At 38.9% G+C, this 20,000-nt stretch overlaps 1 protein-coding gene across 3 annotated transcripts in view; it reads right to left on the bottom strand.

Annotated features, from left to right (window-relative positions):
• The window catches only part of F8 (coagulation factor VIII), a 108,446-nt gene that overhangs the window by 26,919 nt on the left and 61,527 nt on the right, over positions 1-20,000 (bottom strand). For all 3 annotated transcript variants that reach the window (XM_040467115.1, XM_040467114.1, XM_040467116.1), the window contains 4 exons: positions 18,905-19,119; positions 16,590-16,740; positions 9,918-10,127; positions 3,443-6,542 (listed from right to left, as the gene is read on the bottom strand). In XM_040467115.1, coding sequence (XP_040323049.1) covers positions 3,443-6,542; positions 9,918-10,127; positions 16,590-16,740; positions 18,905-19,119 — 3,676 coding nt within the window. The remainder of the gene's footprint in view (positions 1-3,442; positions 6,543-9,917; positions 10,128-16,589; positions 16,741-18,904; positions 19,120-20,000) is intronic.

Raw genomic sequence — 20,000 nt, forward strand, 5'->3', positions numbered from 1 at the left:
TTAAATGTCATCATTGTCCACCTAGTTGCTTAGGAAAAAAAATAACTCAAAAAAAAAAAATTTCTCTGAGTCCTCTCCATTGCCCCCATACTCAACCTAACAGCAAGTCCTGTTTGCTTGTTTTCAAATTATACTCAACACCTTTCCATTTCTTTTGATTTTCCCCACCACAATTTTGGTCTAAATAATCTGTCTTCTCCGGATGACTGTAATGGCCCCTTTGCTGGTTTCCCTGCCTCTATTTTGGCTCATGGAAATTGTGCTACCATTCAGTTGGCATTCTCTGGAGTGCAGACATACATGAGAGACCTGGTCTTGCCTCCCTACATCCATCATTTACTAATTCATTCAATAGATATTTAAGCATTTATCACATGCCAGGAACTGATTAAGGTTTTGGGGATATACCATTGAACAACACCTTCAAAATTTGTGCTTTCAAGAACTTAGTTTCTAGTTGGGGAAAATAGACTATAAACAAGTAAATGTATAATATTTCAGGTGCTAGTAAGTGCAGTGAAAGAGTGTGGTAGGAGCTGTATGCATACACAGTGTTCAGGGAAAGCCTCACTGATAAAATGAAATTTGAGCAGCAATGTGAAAGAAGTGAGAGGATGAACATTAGGATATCAAAAGAAGAGAATTCTAAGAAGTGAACACAAAGTGCAAAGGCCTAGAGAAAGGTATATATTTGCTCTATCTGAGGAAGTACAATAAGGGCAATGTGGTTAGAACAGAGTGAGCAGGAAACAACGGTAGGATATGAGAGCAGAGACGTTTCAGTGGGTCAAATCTCAGAAACTTGAAGGCCATGGTGAAGATTTTGGAATTTACCAAGGGTAGAAAGGAAATCCACTAGGAGATTTGGAGCAGAGAACAATAATCAGAATTACACTTTGAAAATTTACTTTAGGTTCTGTGTAGGGAAAAGACTGTATAAGGGCCAGGCTGGAAGCTGAAAGTACAGTTAAGAGGCTATTACAATAATTTGGGTGAGAGTTGAGGATGGTTTAGACCAGAGTGGTAGCCACTGATTTGGATACCAGTAGCTGGATTCTTTTCCACCTATTCTTCCTTTAAGCCACTTCAAAAAGTCTTTTTTATCTCCATTATTCCATTAAAAATACATTTTCAAAGTCATGGATGATCTTTACTAACTCTCAGCCCTTGTCTTAGTTAAACTCTCAGTACTATTTCCTTTTTTAAAAGTTTTATTTATTTTGAGAGAGACAGAGGGTAAGAGGAGGGACAGGGGCAGGCAGAAAGAGAGAATCCCAAGCAGGCTCTGTGCTGTCAGTGCAAAACCTGATGTGGGGCTCAAACACCCAAACTGTGAGATCATGATCTGAGCTGAAGTTGGACGCTTAACTGACAGCCACCCAGGAACTCCGATTACTCCATCCTGTGTGCTCTCATCCTGTCTGACACCAATTTTCTATCTTTTTTTTTTTTTCACTAACCTCACTGTCAATCTTTCTCTGTAAACTTAAGTGTTAGTTCTTTTTTTTTTTTTAATTTTTTTTTCAACGTTTATTTATTTTTGGGACAGAGAGAGACAGAGCATGAACGGGCGAGGGGCAGAGAGAGAGGGAGACACAGAATCGGAAACAGGCTCCAGGCTCTGAGCCATCAGCCCAGAGCCCGACGCGGGGCTCGAACTCACGGACCGTGAGATCGTGACCTGGCTGAAGTCGGACGCTTAACCGACTGCGCCACCCAGGCGCCCCAAGTGTTAGTTCTTTAAACTCTCCTCTTTTCTGTCTAAACTTATTCTCATGATGGTCTACGCTTATGCAGATAATATCAAGTTGTATTATCTCCATCTAAGATATCTTCCTTGAACTTGAAATTCATATATAAACTACCTTACCATGTACAAAATTAGTCTCTTAATTTCTGCTCCTTCCACAAATCTTTTGTTTGTCCAGTGTTTTCCATGGCAGTCAATGACCATTCCTTCTTTTTAGTTACAAGACTCTAAACACCGAAGTTATTCCTAACTCATCTTTTTCTCTCACAACCACATCTAATCCATCAAAGAATACCGCTGGTTATAATTTCAAAAAATAACAAGAATTTGATTATGAACTGAGAATTGGATAAGATGAAAATGCCCTATAATGGAAAGTTGGAGATGGTTGACTAGGAAACTGGAGAGGTTGGCCTTAGGAGCAATGATTATTTATTGCCATAAGCATGAAGACGGTATATGGTTACGGAAGTCAATAAATGTGTTGGAGGTTGGGACGTTCATTGCATAGGCATTGGCTATGAATGAGAAGGGCTATTGGAGAATGGGTAAAGGGGGTTGGAGATTTAAGGAAAAAGAAAATGCAGGGGAAGGGTCCAGGACAGTGGGAAAGTCAGTAGATTAGGGAAATATTCTATAGTTGCTATGCAGCAATAAGGGCCCACTTGAGGTAGACAGAGAGGTCAGAATGCGACAATGAGTAATGAAGAAGGCATCTAACCTTTCTCTAGGACCTATATTATCTTACCACTGCTCATCTTTACTACTTCGTCTCCCATAACCACCCCCCTCACCCCAGTTCTTCACTCTACTCCAGTCAGACTGGTCCTTTCTTGTTCCTCAAACTTGTTTCATTCTCAGAGCCTTTGCATTCCTTGTTCCCTCTGCCTGGAAGCATCTCTCAGAGCTCCATCAAGTGTCTTCTTCTCATCATTTAGGTCTCAATTTCACAGAGGATTTCTCTGACCAACACAGCTAAAGTAACACCCCAAGGCACTCTCTATCATATTAGATTCTACCTCCTGAAGAGCACCATCAAGATTCCTCTATTTACTTTTCTGCTAATTTATTACCTCTTGCTCCCCCCAATAGAATGTAAGCTCCTATTCTGCTGCACCCCAGTGTATACAAGAGTGTCTGGCATAGAGTAGGTGCTCAATAAATACTTGTTGACTGATCGACTCTCCATAAGACTCTCCTTATCTTCCAAATTTCTCTGTGCTTTCTCTTCCCTGTCCAATCTCTTTCTGCTTCCCTAACAATCAAATCCTCCCACTTTGCTCCCTGGATCCCCAGTACCATGGAAAACAACATTCTCTGTATCCTCAACATCTTTACCACACACTTTACTTCTTCCTCCTGCTTCTCTCAGAACCTTTTCACAAGATTAAGATTACTCCTGCAGCTCACAAGGTTGATAGGTGAGGCTGACTTTCTTCCTGTTCCCCATTGATGCTTCTTGACCTTGACCCATTTACCCTTTTGTAACTCTCATTATTGGTGTCATCATCTAACCTCCTATTTACTCCTCAGCTCCATCTAGACTTTGCTTCCTGGACTTCAGGGTTCTTCTATAAAGCAACCTTTGGAGACTTATTCCTGCAGATTAGCTGTGTTTTTCATATTGTTTCAGCATCTGGTAAAGTCAAATGTGGCAATAGCAGGACAAAGGAATAATCAATGTACTCATACCTGTTTCTTAGTGCATGGGGAGATCTACTCATCCCATAATCCCAGAGACGCTCCACTGCAGCAATGAAATAGTGTCGTGTTCTCTTTTGAAAGCTGCGGAGGCCCTGATTTTCATCTTCACCATAGATGTCAAAATCTTCTCTCTTCATTTCAATTGAGAACGTATCATCATACTCAATTTTGTCTTCCTCTGACTGAGGAGTAGTAAGGGTTATTTCTCTTTGATGGCGTTTTGAGACCGGTGGGTTCTGAGAGCGCAATCTTCCAGTCTCTCCTTGCTTTGACCTGGTGGCTTCTCTTTGGAGTTCACCTTGCCCTTCATTTATTGCTGCTACTGAAGGACTGTTTTCACAAGGGCCCAAGGGCAAAATGGTGTCCTTGCTCTTAAAAGCTATGTTTTTCTGTGACTTTTGGGATTTCCACTCTTCTCTTGGTATCTGGGTGGCATTGTTGTTATCCCAAGCAAGGGGACCCAGCAGCTCAGAGGGAATCTTTTCAGAGCTCTCTGTTGTCCATTTCAGGAAGGGCACTTTTCCGGGTCCATTTATTTTCTTAGGTCCCTGTGTTTTCTGAAGGAAGATCTTCTCCATAAGATCCAGGCGGCCAGAAGAATCATTGCTAGTTTTTGTAGGGAAAGAGTCTTCTTGATGAACATGAGCTTTAGGGAGTAATTCAACTTTGCCAGATGCTTCAGACAAGCCTTGTTGCAAAAGAGTGTTTTCACGTTTCTTGGACATGCGTTGGTTCATGGCACTTTTCCCTAGGGAGCTGAACTTTTCTTGACCTACAATCATTTCTGAGGTTAGGAAGGCTACAGAAAGTTTATTTCTCTTGGCTCCTTGTGAGAAATGAGTGCTTTTTTGGACCCCAGAACTCTCCCTGAAGGTATAAGTGCAGGCTGACACTGGAAGATGAGAAGAGTTGTCCTGGGATGGGATCTTGGTCAGATCTGTATGTCTGATTGATGGAAATGCTGATTCCTTTGCAATGGGTAATGCAGAGGCATTCATTTGAATGGTGCCCTGATTCCCCATAGAACAATCTGATTGGAGGGACTGAGTGGCAGCCCCTTTTTCTTTCTCATTGTCCTCTATCTGTGTGAGGGTTCCATGCATCAAAAAGTTCATGTTTTTGGATGACTGGGTTAAGATGTCATTCAAAATTACCCCCCTTGCAAACTTAGTTTCTTCTAGTGAGAGTCTGGATTGTTTCAAGGCCCGCTTACCACGCTGAGTGAGCATATTATGCTGACTTGGATTAGGAGACATCCTTGGAGTGCTTGAAAACCTCTCTGACATTTCCTTTGTTTGATTTCCCAAACCTTCCAAGTTTTCTTCCTCCCTTATTTTTGAGAAATGGACTATGTGAATCCCTGCTCTATGTGCTGAATCATTTAATGACCTGGTGTCTTGAAGTATTGGAGTATATGGCCCCTCATCTAAACCTTCCACATTTTGCTTAGTGCTTAGTAAGAAAAGGTTCTTCAGGGAATTATTAGTGTCAGCTACCGTATATTCCTGAGGCAAAACCACATTTTCTTGGGTTAATTTCTCCTTTCTTTCTATCTCTTCCTGAGATTTTTCTTCTTGATTGTAAGTACTATTATCTTGGACATTGGGCAAGTTAGTAAAAAACATGCTCTTGCTGTTTGGAAAACTCATCTCTTTGAGTTCTGTGTCCTTTGTAAATTCATCTTCTCCTACTACCACCTTCTTTTCTGACAAAAACTTCTGATCTTTCACAGATTTTTCTGATCCTAAAGATGTTAATTGTGTTGGAATGGGCCTTTGCCCAGAGCTTAGGGAGTTCTCGCCATGGGTCCATTTTATCCACTTTGCTGAATCTGGTGAGAACAGTGTCTTGAAGAATGAGAGACCTGGATTTTCTGCACCTAGTGGCACCGGGCCCTCTTTGTTTTGGTAGACCACTTCCACATTTTTTGATGAAGTAGTTTTATTTGACACATGCTTTAGCTCCAAAGCTGTAATATTTCTGTCCATAAATGTTTCATTATGAAGCAAAGAAGTCATTTCTTGAAACTCAGCATTACTTTCTAATATAGTATCTTGCCAGACTGATGTACTGTTCTCATTTAATAATGTTGGGACATCAACATGATTTTTGCTATTAGTTGTTGAGTTAATTGTTGCGTTGTTTGTCTTTATCAAAGAGATATTAACTTTGAATAAAGCATTATCTTTAATTAATGAAGCAGGTCCATGAACTCTGTCTTCTTTAAATAACCCATTTCTCTCCACTGATAATACATTTTCTCCCAGTGAACTTTCTTGACTATTCATTAAAGCTGCTTCTAACAACTTGGAATCATTGTCTCCTTCACTCGAGCCCAAAGGTACACCAGAGTCAATAGAGTGAGATGAATTTTTGCCAAATACAATGGTACCTAAATGACTATTTAAGTGAATTGACATATTTGGGGGTCCTAAGGAACCTGTCTTTTCAGTACCTGCTGCCAACTTGTCTGATGGAATTGTTGGTGAAGCTGTTAGGTTGTCTGATGAACTAGAAAATTTTAAATCAAGGTTCTTCAACTCTGCTGTTACAGTTGTCCCCAAATTCTCATTTAATCTTAATTTTAGTATTGGCTCAGGAGTAAATACTCTGTCCCCACTGTGATGGAGCTCTGGTCTGAGATCTGCCACTGCAGATGGGCCCTTGTGTCTTTCTATAGCTCCAAGTAAATGATCATCTGCTTCATGTGTGGCTTCCTGGAAATCAGATAAGAGTAATCCACGTGGAGTAGGATTCTGTCCCAGAAGCATCAGCAAATCACTAGAGGAGACACTTTGTACGTTAAGCAGCTGCGTTCTTTCTCCAGGCTGAGGGTCAATCTTCTCTATGTCATTTTCTGGAGTTGTGGTGGCTTTGAATTGCTTTTGCCTAGGGCTATGATGTCTTGAATTCTGGGAGAAGCTTCTGGGCTCAATGACATTGTTTTCATTCAGGAGGGAGGCTGGAATATCTTCATATCTATCCTCATCATAATCATCAATGTTCCCATTACAACTAGAAACCTTCAGTAAAGCTGTCATGCCTCTGTTCCGAAAGTCTGAGTTGTGGCACCCCAGCACCCATAGACCTGGAAGAAGAAAAAGACTCTGGTTACTCACAACCCACATCCCAAGCAAGTTATGTATTAGTCGTTCTCTTCCATTCCCAGATAATGAAAAAATAGTAGTCGGTACCATTGTATTACAAGTCATTAGGTTAAATCCCTGGCACATAAAACAGTCCAACAATGGTAGTGAAAGTGCTTTTTTGCATTGCCGCTGTTGTGGTATATCTGTCTGTGATCACAAGAAAGGGTTGTGATTACAAATGAACAGATATTGGAATAAAAATGGAGAAATATAATTAACATATACAACAGTGGGGAGTCCTAATAGTCACACAGAACTCTTTGATGATGGTAGTGACTTAATCCCTGAAACTGTATGTAGGCTAGGTATTATTGCTATATTACATAATGGCACAGGTTCTTACAGTCAGATTGCCTGGGTTCAAATCCTAGCTCTACCATTTACCAGCTGTGTGACTTTGAGCAAATCAACTGATCTCTCTGAGCTCCACTTTTCTAATTTGGAAATGAAGCTAATAGTATCTCCCTTATCAAATAATGTATGCAAATCATATATCAATGACTAGCTTCCATTGTCATCAATTCGCAGGATAAGTAAGCACAAAGGAGTAGGACTTTAGGATATATATGATAGAAAATCCCTCTATTGTGCTAGCAATGTTAATTTCTGCTGTAAACAAGATTATTCAAGTGAAGGAATTTTACAGTGGCAAAGGAAAAACTTTCCTCAAAGTATATTTCCATAGAGACCTAAGAGATAATGGGATACCCATGGAAAAGGTCTTTATGGTCAAATGCATTTTGGAATTAGTGCACATTGCACTCTATGTGCAAATAATCAATCCGATGGTAAATGAGAATAAATACATTTTATATCATACAAGGATTTAGAAAATCTACCTTTAAAGCAGCCATGCTGAGGAGGTGGTGGGAGAATGTTTTCTACCAAAATAAAGGAGTATACTGTAAATTTAAAAATAAGAGGACATGGGATACAGGAAATCAGCGCTGAAGAAAAGTCCCGAATTAATAACTGATTTTCAGATCTAGAAAAAAAACAGCCCAGACTGGGGGAGGAGGATGCATGGGTCCAGGTGGTCAGTTTCTAAGTGAAAAAGAATATGTTGTATGATAACACTCTTGAATAAAAAAGAGAATAACTAAAGGGAAAACGTTACAACAAGAACAGTAAAACAATTAGAAGTTTCAGCTAAACAAGTTATAAAAAGAAGAAATATAATTCTATTTGATTCCATAGTGAACATTTACCTAGTCATAATAATGTGGTTTCACTAAAAATATGGACATAACTACATCATAAGTTTGTGGATTGGGAGCCCAATTTCATGACATTTAAAGCATAATTTTGATGGTGTGAAACGATGTTGGGTCAGAGTAGATCAAGACTGGAGCTGAAATGAGTAATTTAAATAAGGTTTTTGACTCTTAAAATTCTACTGTTATAACTTAGACACAACCACTTCCTTCTTCTTCCTAAGGAGGATAGTAGTTGAGTGAGAAAAGGGAAAATGAAACTCCATAAACAGGTTTGGAATGACATACACCAAACTGTGAGAAGGGCCTGGGATTGGGAACAGTGATCAAGAAGGACTGTAGTTTTATCTGTATTGGTGCAAAGTTTTTAATGAGAACATCTTTTTGTATTACATGCACGAGTAAAGATTAATGTAAAGCATAATTAATTAAATCTCAATCGAACAGCTTAAAGAAGAGCGGATTCTTTGATGAAAAACTCAATAAAATAAGTAACCAAATAAAAATAAGAAATTCTATGTGTATAAAATTTGGAATAAAAAAGGAGATATAGTTAGAGTTGCAGAGAAAATTAAAAGAAGGGGGAATAGGGAGTGACTTCTTAATGGTAAAGGGTCTCTTTTTGGGGTGATAAAAATATTCTGGAATTAGATAATAGTAATGGTTGCACAACGTTGAATTATAATTCCCTTGGGGACACCGGCTGGCAATCCCCTCCTTCACCTTCTGCCACAAGCAAATCATTTCCAGTCAAGTTTGAGACTGGGTCAGTGGGTATAGACCAGTCTCCTGCCACAGAATTGTACACTTTTAAATGGTTAAAATGGTGAATTTTACCTCAAAAAAAAAAAAAAAAAACCAGACAAAAGGAATCAGACTTTACCATTCTGAACACAGGAAATCTTTAGGGGCTTTATTTAGCTTGAGATTTGTAAATAATGATATTACATTAGGATTTTTTTCCCTCAAGACACATAAAGCCATTTTAATTTGTCTGTAGAATTTAAGTAATCACCAAAATAGTTTAAAAGCTTCATAAAATATTGTTATTTGTAATATTTTTCTCTGCCTATACACATACATACACATACACACAATTTCTCTCTTTGGTTTAGATACTTATAGCCATATTATACATAATGTTTTATCATCTTTTTGGTACATATCCATTTGTTAATTGAAAGAAATATTTATTAAGCACTTACTACAGGCCAGGAACTATATACATTAGGGATACAGTGATGAATAAGATAAACAAGGTCTCTGTCCTCAGCGAGTTTGAAAATTAGTTGGAAAACAGATAACAAAGACATAAATGTACAAGACACTTCCAGAGATACTGCTGGAGTTCTGCCAGGTTCTTCTTTACTCACTTTCCACAAAAATCCATCACTTGTAAGTACAATAAGTTTCTGGGTATAAAGGTGAACATATGTTTATATAGGATGAGACTGGTTTTTACTCCCCAGAAATTTCCCTTTGAGAGTTTATGTCCAGAGAGGCCTTCAGTGTAAGAGAAGAACTACAATCTGACATGCTCTTCCCCGCAGACAACAGAGGTGTGAAGGACGAGAGCATGGAGTGGCCTAGCACTCGATACTAAGCTGTATGAATGTAGCAACAATCTGTGTTGGATTTAGGCCATGTCAGTGTTTTTGCTGACAGCTGATGCTGTCAAAAGCCTTGCAGTGGTGACGGACGGAGAAGGAAGATGAGAAAGTGACAGCCACAACCATCCCAAAGGCTCCCCAGTGGTTTGAGGGTATGTGTACCAAGAGAGATTACTCGGTGGTATTCAGATGACAGTACAAGTGTTCACAAAGCACACAGAAACATGTTCAGCTCACACACGGTAACTGCATCTATAAATATATATTCACCGCTACAGTTTAGTAAGCACACTTAAGATTTTGGGCAATGGTAAGTAAAGGCACTTTTTAGAGGAAAGACTTTAGTTAAATACCTGATGTTCTGCTGTCATTAAAATGCCTTGCAATTACTAACATCACTTGGACCATTCAGTATCCGCTCCCACGTGAACACATGAACAGCGAGCAAAGGATCACAGCTGTTAGTAAGAGAATAATATAAATAGCTAACCTGGATTTTCCATTGACATGAAGACAGTTTCTCCTGAGAATGGGAATAGGGTAAGTGTGTCTTCATAGACCATTTTGTGTTTGAAGGTGTATCCAGAGAAGAAGACAGACAGGAAGTCAGTTTGTGCTCCAACACTTAGAATGTACCAGTATGCCACCTCATGCAAACAAACTGACAGCTGCAAGTTGTCAAAAACATAGCCGTTGATGCCTGCAAACCAAATGGGAACAAGACATTTGATTTATTATTTTGGGTTGTCGTGATATGATGAAAAATAATGACGGGTTAAGCCCATTACCTAGTCCCAAGGAGAGGTAGCGCTATACTTTCCATAACAGTACATCGCTAGTACTTGGTCACCTAGCTCCCAGTCGCAAAGCTAGAAGAGTCATAGACTTTAACCCTCCGTGAACTGGAGAGGGAAATGCTGCAAAAGACGGCCTTGATTTATACAATTGGAATACTGGCTGCCAATTAGATAATTGTATTGTAGCAATGTTAAAGTTTTTCAAAAAATATCTGTACTCATAGTGAATGCAAAATGAAGTATTATGAGATAAAACAGCATGATGTCTGCAACCTGTTCTGAATTGGAAAATAAGCAATAAAAGCATATGGAGAAAAAAGAGAATAATACAGTAAATAAGGAAAAATATTAAAAATTAGTGAATTGGGGAGCCTGGGTGGCTCAGTTGGTCAAGCGTCCAACTTTGGCTCAGGTCATGATCTCGTGGTTTGTGAGTTCAAGCCCCGATTTGGGCTCTGTGCTGACAGCTCAGAGTCTGGAGCCTGCTTCGTATTCTGGGTCTCCTCCTCTCTCTGCCCCTCCCATGCTCATGCTCTGTCTCTCTCTGTCTCTTAATAATAAAGAAATGTTTTAAAAAAATTAATGAATTTGGGTAAAAGGTATATGGGAGTTCTCTATAATATTCTTGTAGAAGTTCTGTAAGTTTGAAATTATTTCTAAATAAAAAGCTAAACAAAAGTAACAGTGACTTTCTTCTATAAAGGGAATTATTTCTGAAAGCCTCTTCCATACATCTATCTATCTATTCAATAAGTGCCTGTCTATTCTGCAGAGTGGTTCACAAATCTACTAAGCAATACTCAGACTCTAGCTGAGGGCAACTAAGCGAGAATCAAATTTCTTGCCCTACAAAGCATTAAAAGATATTATAAGTCTATTGTAATTGAAGGTGTGGTCATCCACAGGTATACATGAATATGTCAATCAGAATATAGAGTCCAGAAAGAGATACACATACACATGGGAATTTAATACGTGATAAAGGCAGCATTTCAAACTGGTAGCAAAAGAGAATGAGCTATTTGCTAAATGCTGATGGAAAATATGACTATTCATTTACTTTTTATTTTTAAAGGTTATTTATTTATTTATTTATTTATTTATTTATTTATTTTGAGAGAGAGAGAGAGAGCATGTGAACAGGGGAGGGGCCAAGAGAGAGGAGAGAGACAGAATCTCAAGTAGGCTCTGTACTGTCAGTGTGGGCCTGACGCAAGGCTTGAACCCACGAACTGCGAGATCATGACCTGCGCCGAAACCAAGAGTCAGATGCTTAACTGACTGAGCCACCCAGGCACCCTGAAAATATGACTATTCATATGGAACAACAAAAGACTCTGAATAGCCAAAACAATCTTGAGAAAGAACAAAGCTGGGGGCAATCACAATGGCTGATTTCAGGCTACACTACAAAGCTGTAGTAATTAAAGCAGTATGGTACAGGCACAAAAATAGTCATAGACCAATGGAAGAGAATCAAAAGCCCAGAAATATATCCTTAAGTATATGTCCAACTAATATTTGACAAAGCAATCAAAAATGTTCAATGAGGGGGCTCCTGGGTGGCTCAGTCGGTTAAGTATCCGACTCTTTTGGTTTCAGCTCAGGTCATGATCTCACAGTTTGTGAGATGGAGCCCCGCATCGGGCTCTGTGCTGACAGCAGGGAACCTGCTTGGGATTCTCTCTCTCCCTCTCTCTCTCTGCCCCTCCCCTGCTCACACGCTTGCTTGTGCTCTCTCTCCCTCTTTCAAAATAAATAAATTTTAAAAAAGAATATTCAATGAGGAAAGGGTAATGCCTTCAATAAGTGGTGCTGGGAAAACTGAATAGGCATCTGGAGAAGAAAGAAACTGAACCCTTACACCCTACACAAAAATTAACCTGAAATGCATTAAAGACTTAAACATAAGACCTGAAAGTGTAAAACTCCTATAAACATAGGGAAAAGGCTCCTTGACATTGGTTTTGGTGATGATTTTTCTCGATATGACACCAAAAGCACAAGCAACAAAGGAAAAATTAACAAATGGGATGACATGAAACTAAGAAGCTTCTGCACAGCAAAAGAAACAATCAACAAAATGAAAAGGCAGCCTAAGGAATAGGAGAAAATATCTGCAAATCATTTATCTGGTAAGGGCTTAATATCCAAAATATATAATGAACTCATAAAACTCAATAACAAAAAAAAAACACCTCTGATTTTTAAAAAGGGCAGAGGAAGGTGTCCCTGGGTGGTTCAGTTGGTTAAGCATCCAACTGTTGGTTGGTCAATGGGTATATGAAAAGATGCTCATCATCATTAATCATTAGGGAAACGTGATCATTAGTAAAATAGATCAGACAGAGGCAGAAAGACAAACAGTGTATGATTCCACTTACATGTGGAATCTAAGAAAGCTGAATTCATAGAAACAGAGAGTATAATGGTGGTTACCAGGAGGGTGGTGGGGGAAATGGGGAGATGTTGGTCAAAGGGTACAAAATATCAGTTATAAGACAAGTTCTGGGGATCTAATTTACAGCATGGTGATTATAGTTAATAATACTGTATTATGTACTTGAAAGTTGCTAAGAGAGTAGATCTGAAATGTTCTCACTAGAAAAAAGAAATGATAATTATGTGACATGATGGAGGTGTCAGCTGACAGTATGGTGGTGATCATTTTGCAATATATAAGTATATCAAATAAACATGTTGTACACCTTAAACTTACACAATGTTATATGTCAATTATATTTCTGGAATATCTGGAAATGAAACAAGGCAAAGAACAACCTCAGACTTTGTATGAAGGGCAGTATTTTAAGAGTAATCCTCCCCAGGGGCACCTGGGTGGCTCAATTGGTTGAGTGTCTGACTCTTGGTTTTGGCTCAGGTCATGATCTCATGGTTCATGGGTTTGAGCCATGCATCTAACAGCTGAGAGTGTGGAGCCTGCTTGGCATTTTCTGTCCCTCTCTCTCTGCCCCTCCCCCCTCTATCAAATAAATAAAACTTAAAGAGCAATTGTCCCCAAAAGTAAATAGAAGTGTGCATAACTTCCAAAATAGTAAAGGAAAAAGATGGAGTTTAAAAATAGCTTAATCAAAAAAGCAACAAAGGAGAAAAAAATGAAAAATTCAGAAAAAATAGGAAACACAAAATCCGATAGTACCAATAAATCCCATGCAATGGGCTACATGCCCCCCGTAGGAGAGAGATGGTCAGATTGGACTTGAAAAAGTAGAACATGTATTCCTTCTCTAGACTTGTATTGCCACATTTTCTTGACATAACTTACATAGTTTTGTTTTTGAAACAAAGTGGGAATAAAGTGATAGAGATATGATTAGAAATACTGAGGAAAGAGCCGTAGCCCAGAATGATTAGAACATATCACATTGCCTTGAAAACATATCACTCTCTACATATACATATATACATGTCTATGCTTTCTCTCTTGTGGTCATTATTTACTTTACAAAAATGAGGTCATATTACATATACTTTTTCTGCATCTGCATTAGGTTATTCAACAATACTTAACAGAAATTGCTTTAAGTAGCTGGGTACAGCTCTGATCCATTCTTTTTAATGGCTTCATGGTATTTCATATTATGGGTGTGCCACAATATATTGAAACATCCCTCTAATGATAGGCATTACCTTTGACTTTAGTTGATTTGTTTTAGGCACTATAAACACTGCTACAATACATCCCTGTACATCTGTCCTTATGTACTGGTGTTTTACTCCCATGAGATATATCCCAGCAGTAGGAATGTTGGATCAAAAGGTATATATATTTAATTCTAAAAATTTACATAGTAAAATTGGTTCTTATTTGGAGCACAGTTCTGTGAGTTTCAGCACATACACCAATGTGTGTAGCCACGAGGACAATCAGGATACAGAACATCTCATTCAACACGGAAAACTCCATTGTACTGGAGCCCTTCATTGCAAAGAATCAAGCTCCGGCTCCACCCAAGCTCTGACAACCACTATTCTATTTTCCATCCTTCCCCAGAATGCCCTTGTAAATGAAATAACACAGTATGCCACCTTTTGTGACTGGATATTATCACTCAGCTTAATGCCTTCGGGGTTCATTCATGTTTTGTGTATCAATGTTCATTCTGTTTTATTGCTGAGTATTCAAGTGTGCGGATGTACCACAGTTTGTTTAACCATTTGCCTACTGTGGGACGTTTTGATTGTTTCTAAGTCTTTAAAAATAAAACCTGGCATATTTGTTCCCCAGGGGTCCGTTTTCAAGAAGCTAAAGGCGAAGGTGGGAAAGGAGAGGTTTCCTCCCCGTTTACTTTCTCCCTCATTGTGTTTTCCCCAGGGGATAGAAATGGTATGGACCCCCAAACCTACCCAAATAAAATCCCAAAAAACTGAGTTTCCAAAAAGTTACAGCATCTTAATTCCTCGTATTAAGGGGAAAGGAGACAGAGGGAAGGAGGTCCCTGGTTTGGGGGGAGACTCCCCTAGTTTGGTGGGATATTCCTCCCCACTTTGAATTGCTGGCCCAAATGGAACAAGCAAGGGCTACAGCATTCAAGTTTCATCAAAGCCACACATTTCCCTCCCCTGCCTGACCCAAAGATATTCTACATTAAATCTGCATTCATTTCTTCACTTGTAATATGCGTGCTTTGAAATCTTTCTAGCTTCCTTCCCCAATTATCTGCTGTTAAGGAATTTCAGTCATCCAGTGGGACAGACAGGGTGAAATGTGCTCATTCCATCTTAACCAGAACCAGAACGGCAAATGCATATATTTTTAATTTTAATGGTTTCAATCAGATCTGTTTCAAATACTGTACTACTTGTGTACTACCATCGCATGAGCATACCCTTGTGCTCACAAGCCCACGAGTAATAATTGTGTTACTGTCTTATCATTTTGCCAGTCTGATAGGTAGCAAGTGTCACAGCATTGGTATTCTATTTTGCATTTTCCTGTAGTGAGATTGAAATTTTTAAATTATATTGTTGACCATTCTGACTTGTGTGTGTATGTATAAAACACACACATATATGTGTGTATGTAATAGGCTGAACTGCGCTCCTCCCCAAATTCATATGTTGAAGTTCTAACCTCTAGTGTCTCCGAATGTGACTGTGTTCAGAGATCAGGTGTTTAAACAGGTAATTCATCAAATGAGGTCTGAGGGTGGCCCTAAGAACATGAAGTTTGTACCCAGACATGTGCACGCACAGAGGAAAGACTGTGTGAGGATACAGAAAGTGGCCATCAACAAGTCAACAGGCCCCTTCTGCTGACACCCAGATGTCAGATCTTTAGCCTCCAAAACTGGGACGAAGTAACCGTCTGCCATGAAGTCACTCAGTCTGTGGTCCTTTAAAGGTTAGGGTGGGCCTTGCAGACTAACACAATATATATATGTGTTCATATATGGTTATATAATCATGGAGAAAATACGTTTTAACATGAGCTATTAGAATGTGGAATCCTTAGTGGGAAGGTATAGTTTGGGAGGAAATAGAGAGATAAAAGGGAGGAGGCAGCCAAATAAACATAAAAAAATCATGTTGTGTACCTTAAATATATATAATTTTTATTCATCAGTTCTACCTCAGTAAAGCTAGAAAAAAAGATTTCTTTTTAATGTACAGAGTCTTGATTAATTTGACTGTAGCTAGCAATGGGTTTACATGTCTAAAATTGCATTCCCTTTGTAGTTCATGTGTAACTTACCAATTGAATGCATTAAAATAATTTTTAAAAATTTTAGTTTTAGGAGCACCTGGGTGGCTCAGTTGGTTGAGCGTCTGACTCTTGATTTTGGCTGAGGTCATGACCCCGGGGTCCTGGGATTGAGCCCTATTGTCAGGCTCTGCACTGAGCATGGAGCCTGCTTAAGATTCTTTTTGTCTCTCTCCCTCACTTGTGCTCTCTCTCACTAAAAAGAAAAATAATAAATAAATACATACATACATAAATACATAAATAAATAAATACAATTTTAGTTTTAAGTAATCTCCACACCCAACGAGGGGCTCAAACTAACAACCTTGATATCAGAGGTTGTATGCTCTACCAGTGCCCCACATGCATTTTATATTAAGGATGGATTATGCACATTTGGATAAATGAAAGTTGTGTCTTATTTGATTTATTCCTTAAGAATAAAGTTCTCTGAATGCTTGATATCTTCTAAAAGACAAAAGCGTATGCATTATATGATCACATTTATGTACTTACAGAAAACTGTGTATGTTCATATGTAACAATTTTTAAGGAAATAAGACTCTTGCCTGGCATATCAATTAATCTGGACATCAATTTGGTGGCTTCAGTTTTCCTTTATCGATCACCCACTGGACTCAAGTGCTGCTTTACTTACTGTGCATGATGTTAGAGACCTGGAGCTCCGGGTCGTGGGGCGGCACTGCATCTGCATTCGGGAGGAAGCGCTTCATATTCTCTGTGAGGTACCAGCTTTGGTTCTCATCAAATACAGAAAACAGGATGACGTTTCTCTTGTCTGACATCATCTGTTAATTGTACATATTGAAAGAAAGAAATGCTATGAGTCTTGTTAGGTAGGAATTAGCAGTCTGCACGAAGTGATGGCATACATGTGCTATATCTATACTGAATCCTTTGGTTCAATTCCATTTCTCCCTAAGGTCACTATTATGGCACATACCAGGGCCTGGGGGGAGGAGCAGGTGCTGCAAACAGTGAGCATATGTTTAGAGCAGATGTGCCCTCAAGGCAAGAGGGTGACTGGACCCACCAACTTAGTTTCTTCTGGACCCAAAGTCAAATGCTGACTGATTTTTTGGTACAGTCTGCAGCCTCATTTCCTCCAAGTTCAGATTAGAGGATTTTCATTCTTTAAAGACTCAAGTGATTATTCAGTGTTTTTCTTAAACAAGTTAGTCAATCAAGTAAGATTAATGCCTCTCCTAAAATTCCAACAGGCAAGTGTCCTTCCACAAAGCTACCAATCTATAAAAAAATAAAAACAGAAAACAGAAATCAAATAACAAAGTTAAAATGGACCATAAAATGTTAACTAACACAAATATCTTAACTTTTCTGTTTATTTTAAAAAAATTTTTTTAACGTTAATTTTATTTATTTTTGAGACAGAGAGAGACAGAGCATGAACGGGGGAGGATCAGAGAGAGAGGGAGACACAGAATCTGGAACAGGCTCCAGGCTCTGGGCTGTTGGCACAGAGCCCGACGCGGGGCTCGAACTCACGGACCGCGAGATCATGACCTGAGCCGAAGTGGGACGCTTAACCAACTGAGCCACCCAGGCACCCGTCTGTTTATTTTTTTTTTTTTTTAACATTTATTCATTTTTGGGAGACAGAGACAGAGCACGAATGGGGGAGGGGCAGAGAGAGGAGACACAGAATCTGAAGCAGGCTCCAGGCTCCGAGCTGTCAGTACACAGCCCAACACGGGGCTTGAATTCACAAACCGTGAGATCATGACCTGAGCCGAAGTTGGATGCTTAACTGACAGAGCCACCCAGGTGCCCCTTAAGTTTTCTGTTTAAAAGTTTTAAAGTTCTTTTCAGAAAAGCAGTTTTTATATGAACCAAAATTAGGAGTTAGTACTTGTTAACTGAATCTGTTAAGGCTTACTGTGTGAACTTCACTAGTAGGTGTAAATTTCAATTTGCATAACCTAGCACTACAGAAACCAAAATGCTGAGGGGAGAATGCTGGAAAATATACAGGTACATTTCAGTCCTTTTCCAAAAACTAGTAGAAAAACTATAATTATGAAAACAAAATTCAGGGCTGGTACTTGACCAAATTTTTGCCTCTTCGATTTGTGTGCCACATGTTTTAAAATTCACATGCTTTATTCCCTAAATAAATGAAATGTTCTCAGACTAGTACAAATCCTATGTTTCATACATAACCACATAGACATGTAGTCAAGCCTCAGCAATATGGCACTGAGTTATTCTGGATCCAGGCAATGAGTTTTTGACAAGCATTAGGCTTTTCTTATTCAGACAACTCAACCTTATTTTTTTAAAGCAGCGTAAGTGTTCTAAATTTTCAACATTTCTGAAAGATCTTATATCTTTTCCTGTATTTTGCTCGACAAATATTTATGGAACCCCTACTACATGCCATGCGCTATGCTAGACGCTGCACATGTGTTAATTTTGAGTCACCTGTGATGAGACATCCAGGGGAGAAGGCTACACTATGATATACGTTTGTGGGGCATCTAAATATGGGTGGTAGCTCAGCATGTAAAAATGAGCAAGACCACCTATAGAAAGTGGAATTAAATTTTTTTAAGTTTTATTTATCTAAGTAATCTCTACACCCAATGACGGGCTCAAACTCATGACCCCGAAAGTCACGTGCCCTTCTGACTGAGCCGGCCAAGAACCCCCAGAAAGTGGAATTCTAGGCTGGAATTCTAGGCTCTAGTATTATAGAAATATTCTAGAGCCCAGGCTCTCCTATCCCTCCAGCAGGCAAGTTTATTACACCAAACTAAATTCAATAACAGCTGCGAAAAACCCAGCTCATTTCTTTTATTGGCCAATATTGCAAACTACTGTTTTTTCTGGAGGCTATTAGGGGACATACACTGAGAGAGTATAACAAATATCTAGAAGTTCATATTCATCATCGGTCCATCAAACCCAGGGCTTGGAAAGAGAAGAACTCACCTGGTTTCCTCTTTGATCTACAGATCCTTTGTAGCATATGAGGAGAGGGCCAATGAGTCCTGAAGCTAGATCTCTCTCTGGATTAATGAAGCTCGAGTAATATCGAGTCAGGCACCGAGGATCTGATTTAGTCGGCCCATCTTCTACAGTCACTGTCCATTTATACTTGAATATCTCTCCTGGCATAATTGGCATATCTTTCAAATGTTTCATACCTATCCACACCCAAACCACAAAATCTCTTGATTAGATTATAACAAACCACATTTTAGTAAATCATGTTGTTATTTCAAGGGCTCTACAAATTTATATGTACATATCATGGTTCTTAATAAATTGAAACTAAATTTTCACCTATTATGAGTTTAAGATTCATGCAATTGTTTTACAGTAAAAGTGGATCCAGGACTTCAAGTTATATTACAAAGCTGTAGTGATTAAAACAGTATGGTACTGGCACAAAAACAGACATATAGATCATTGGAACAGAATACAACACCCAGAAATGAACCCACAACTATATGGTCAATTAATCTTTGACAAAGCAGGAAAGAATATCCAATGGGAAAAAGACTGTCTCTTCAACAAATGGTGTTGGGAGACCTGGACAGCAACATGCAAAGCAATGAAACTGTACCACCTTCTTACACCAGACACAAAAAATAAATTCAAAATAGATTAAAGAGCTAAATGTGAGACCTGAAGCCTATAAAAATCCCAGAAGAGAGGACAGGCAGTAACCTCTTTGACATTGGCCATAGCAACTTTCTTCTAGGTAAGTTCCCTGAGGCAAAGAGATGAAATAAAAAATGGACTGTTGGGACCTCATCAAGATTAAAAAGCTTCTGTACAGCAAAGGAAACACTCAACAAAACTAAAAAACAATTGATGCAATGGGAGAAGATATTTGCAAATGATTTAACAGATAAGGGGTTAGTATACAAAATCTATAAAGAACTTATCAAACTCAACAGCCAAAAAGTGAATCATCCAATTAAAAAATGGACAGAAGACATGAATAGACACTTCTCCAAAGAAAACATCCAGATGGCCAACAGACACATGAAAAGATGCTCAACATCACTCATTATCAGGG

Source organism: Herpailurus yagouaroundi, unplaced genomic scaffold, assembly GCF_014898765.1.
Source record: "Herpailurus yagouaroundi ecotype Mexico unplaced genomic scaffold, PumYag 67209, whole genome shotgun sequence".
NCBI classification, from domain to species: Eukaryota; Metazoa; Chordata; class Mammalia; order Carnivora; family Felidae; genus Herpailurus; species Herpailurus yagouaroundi.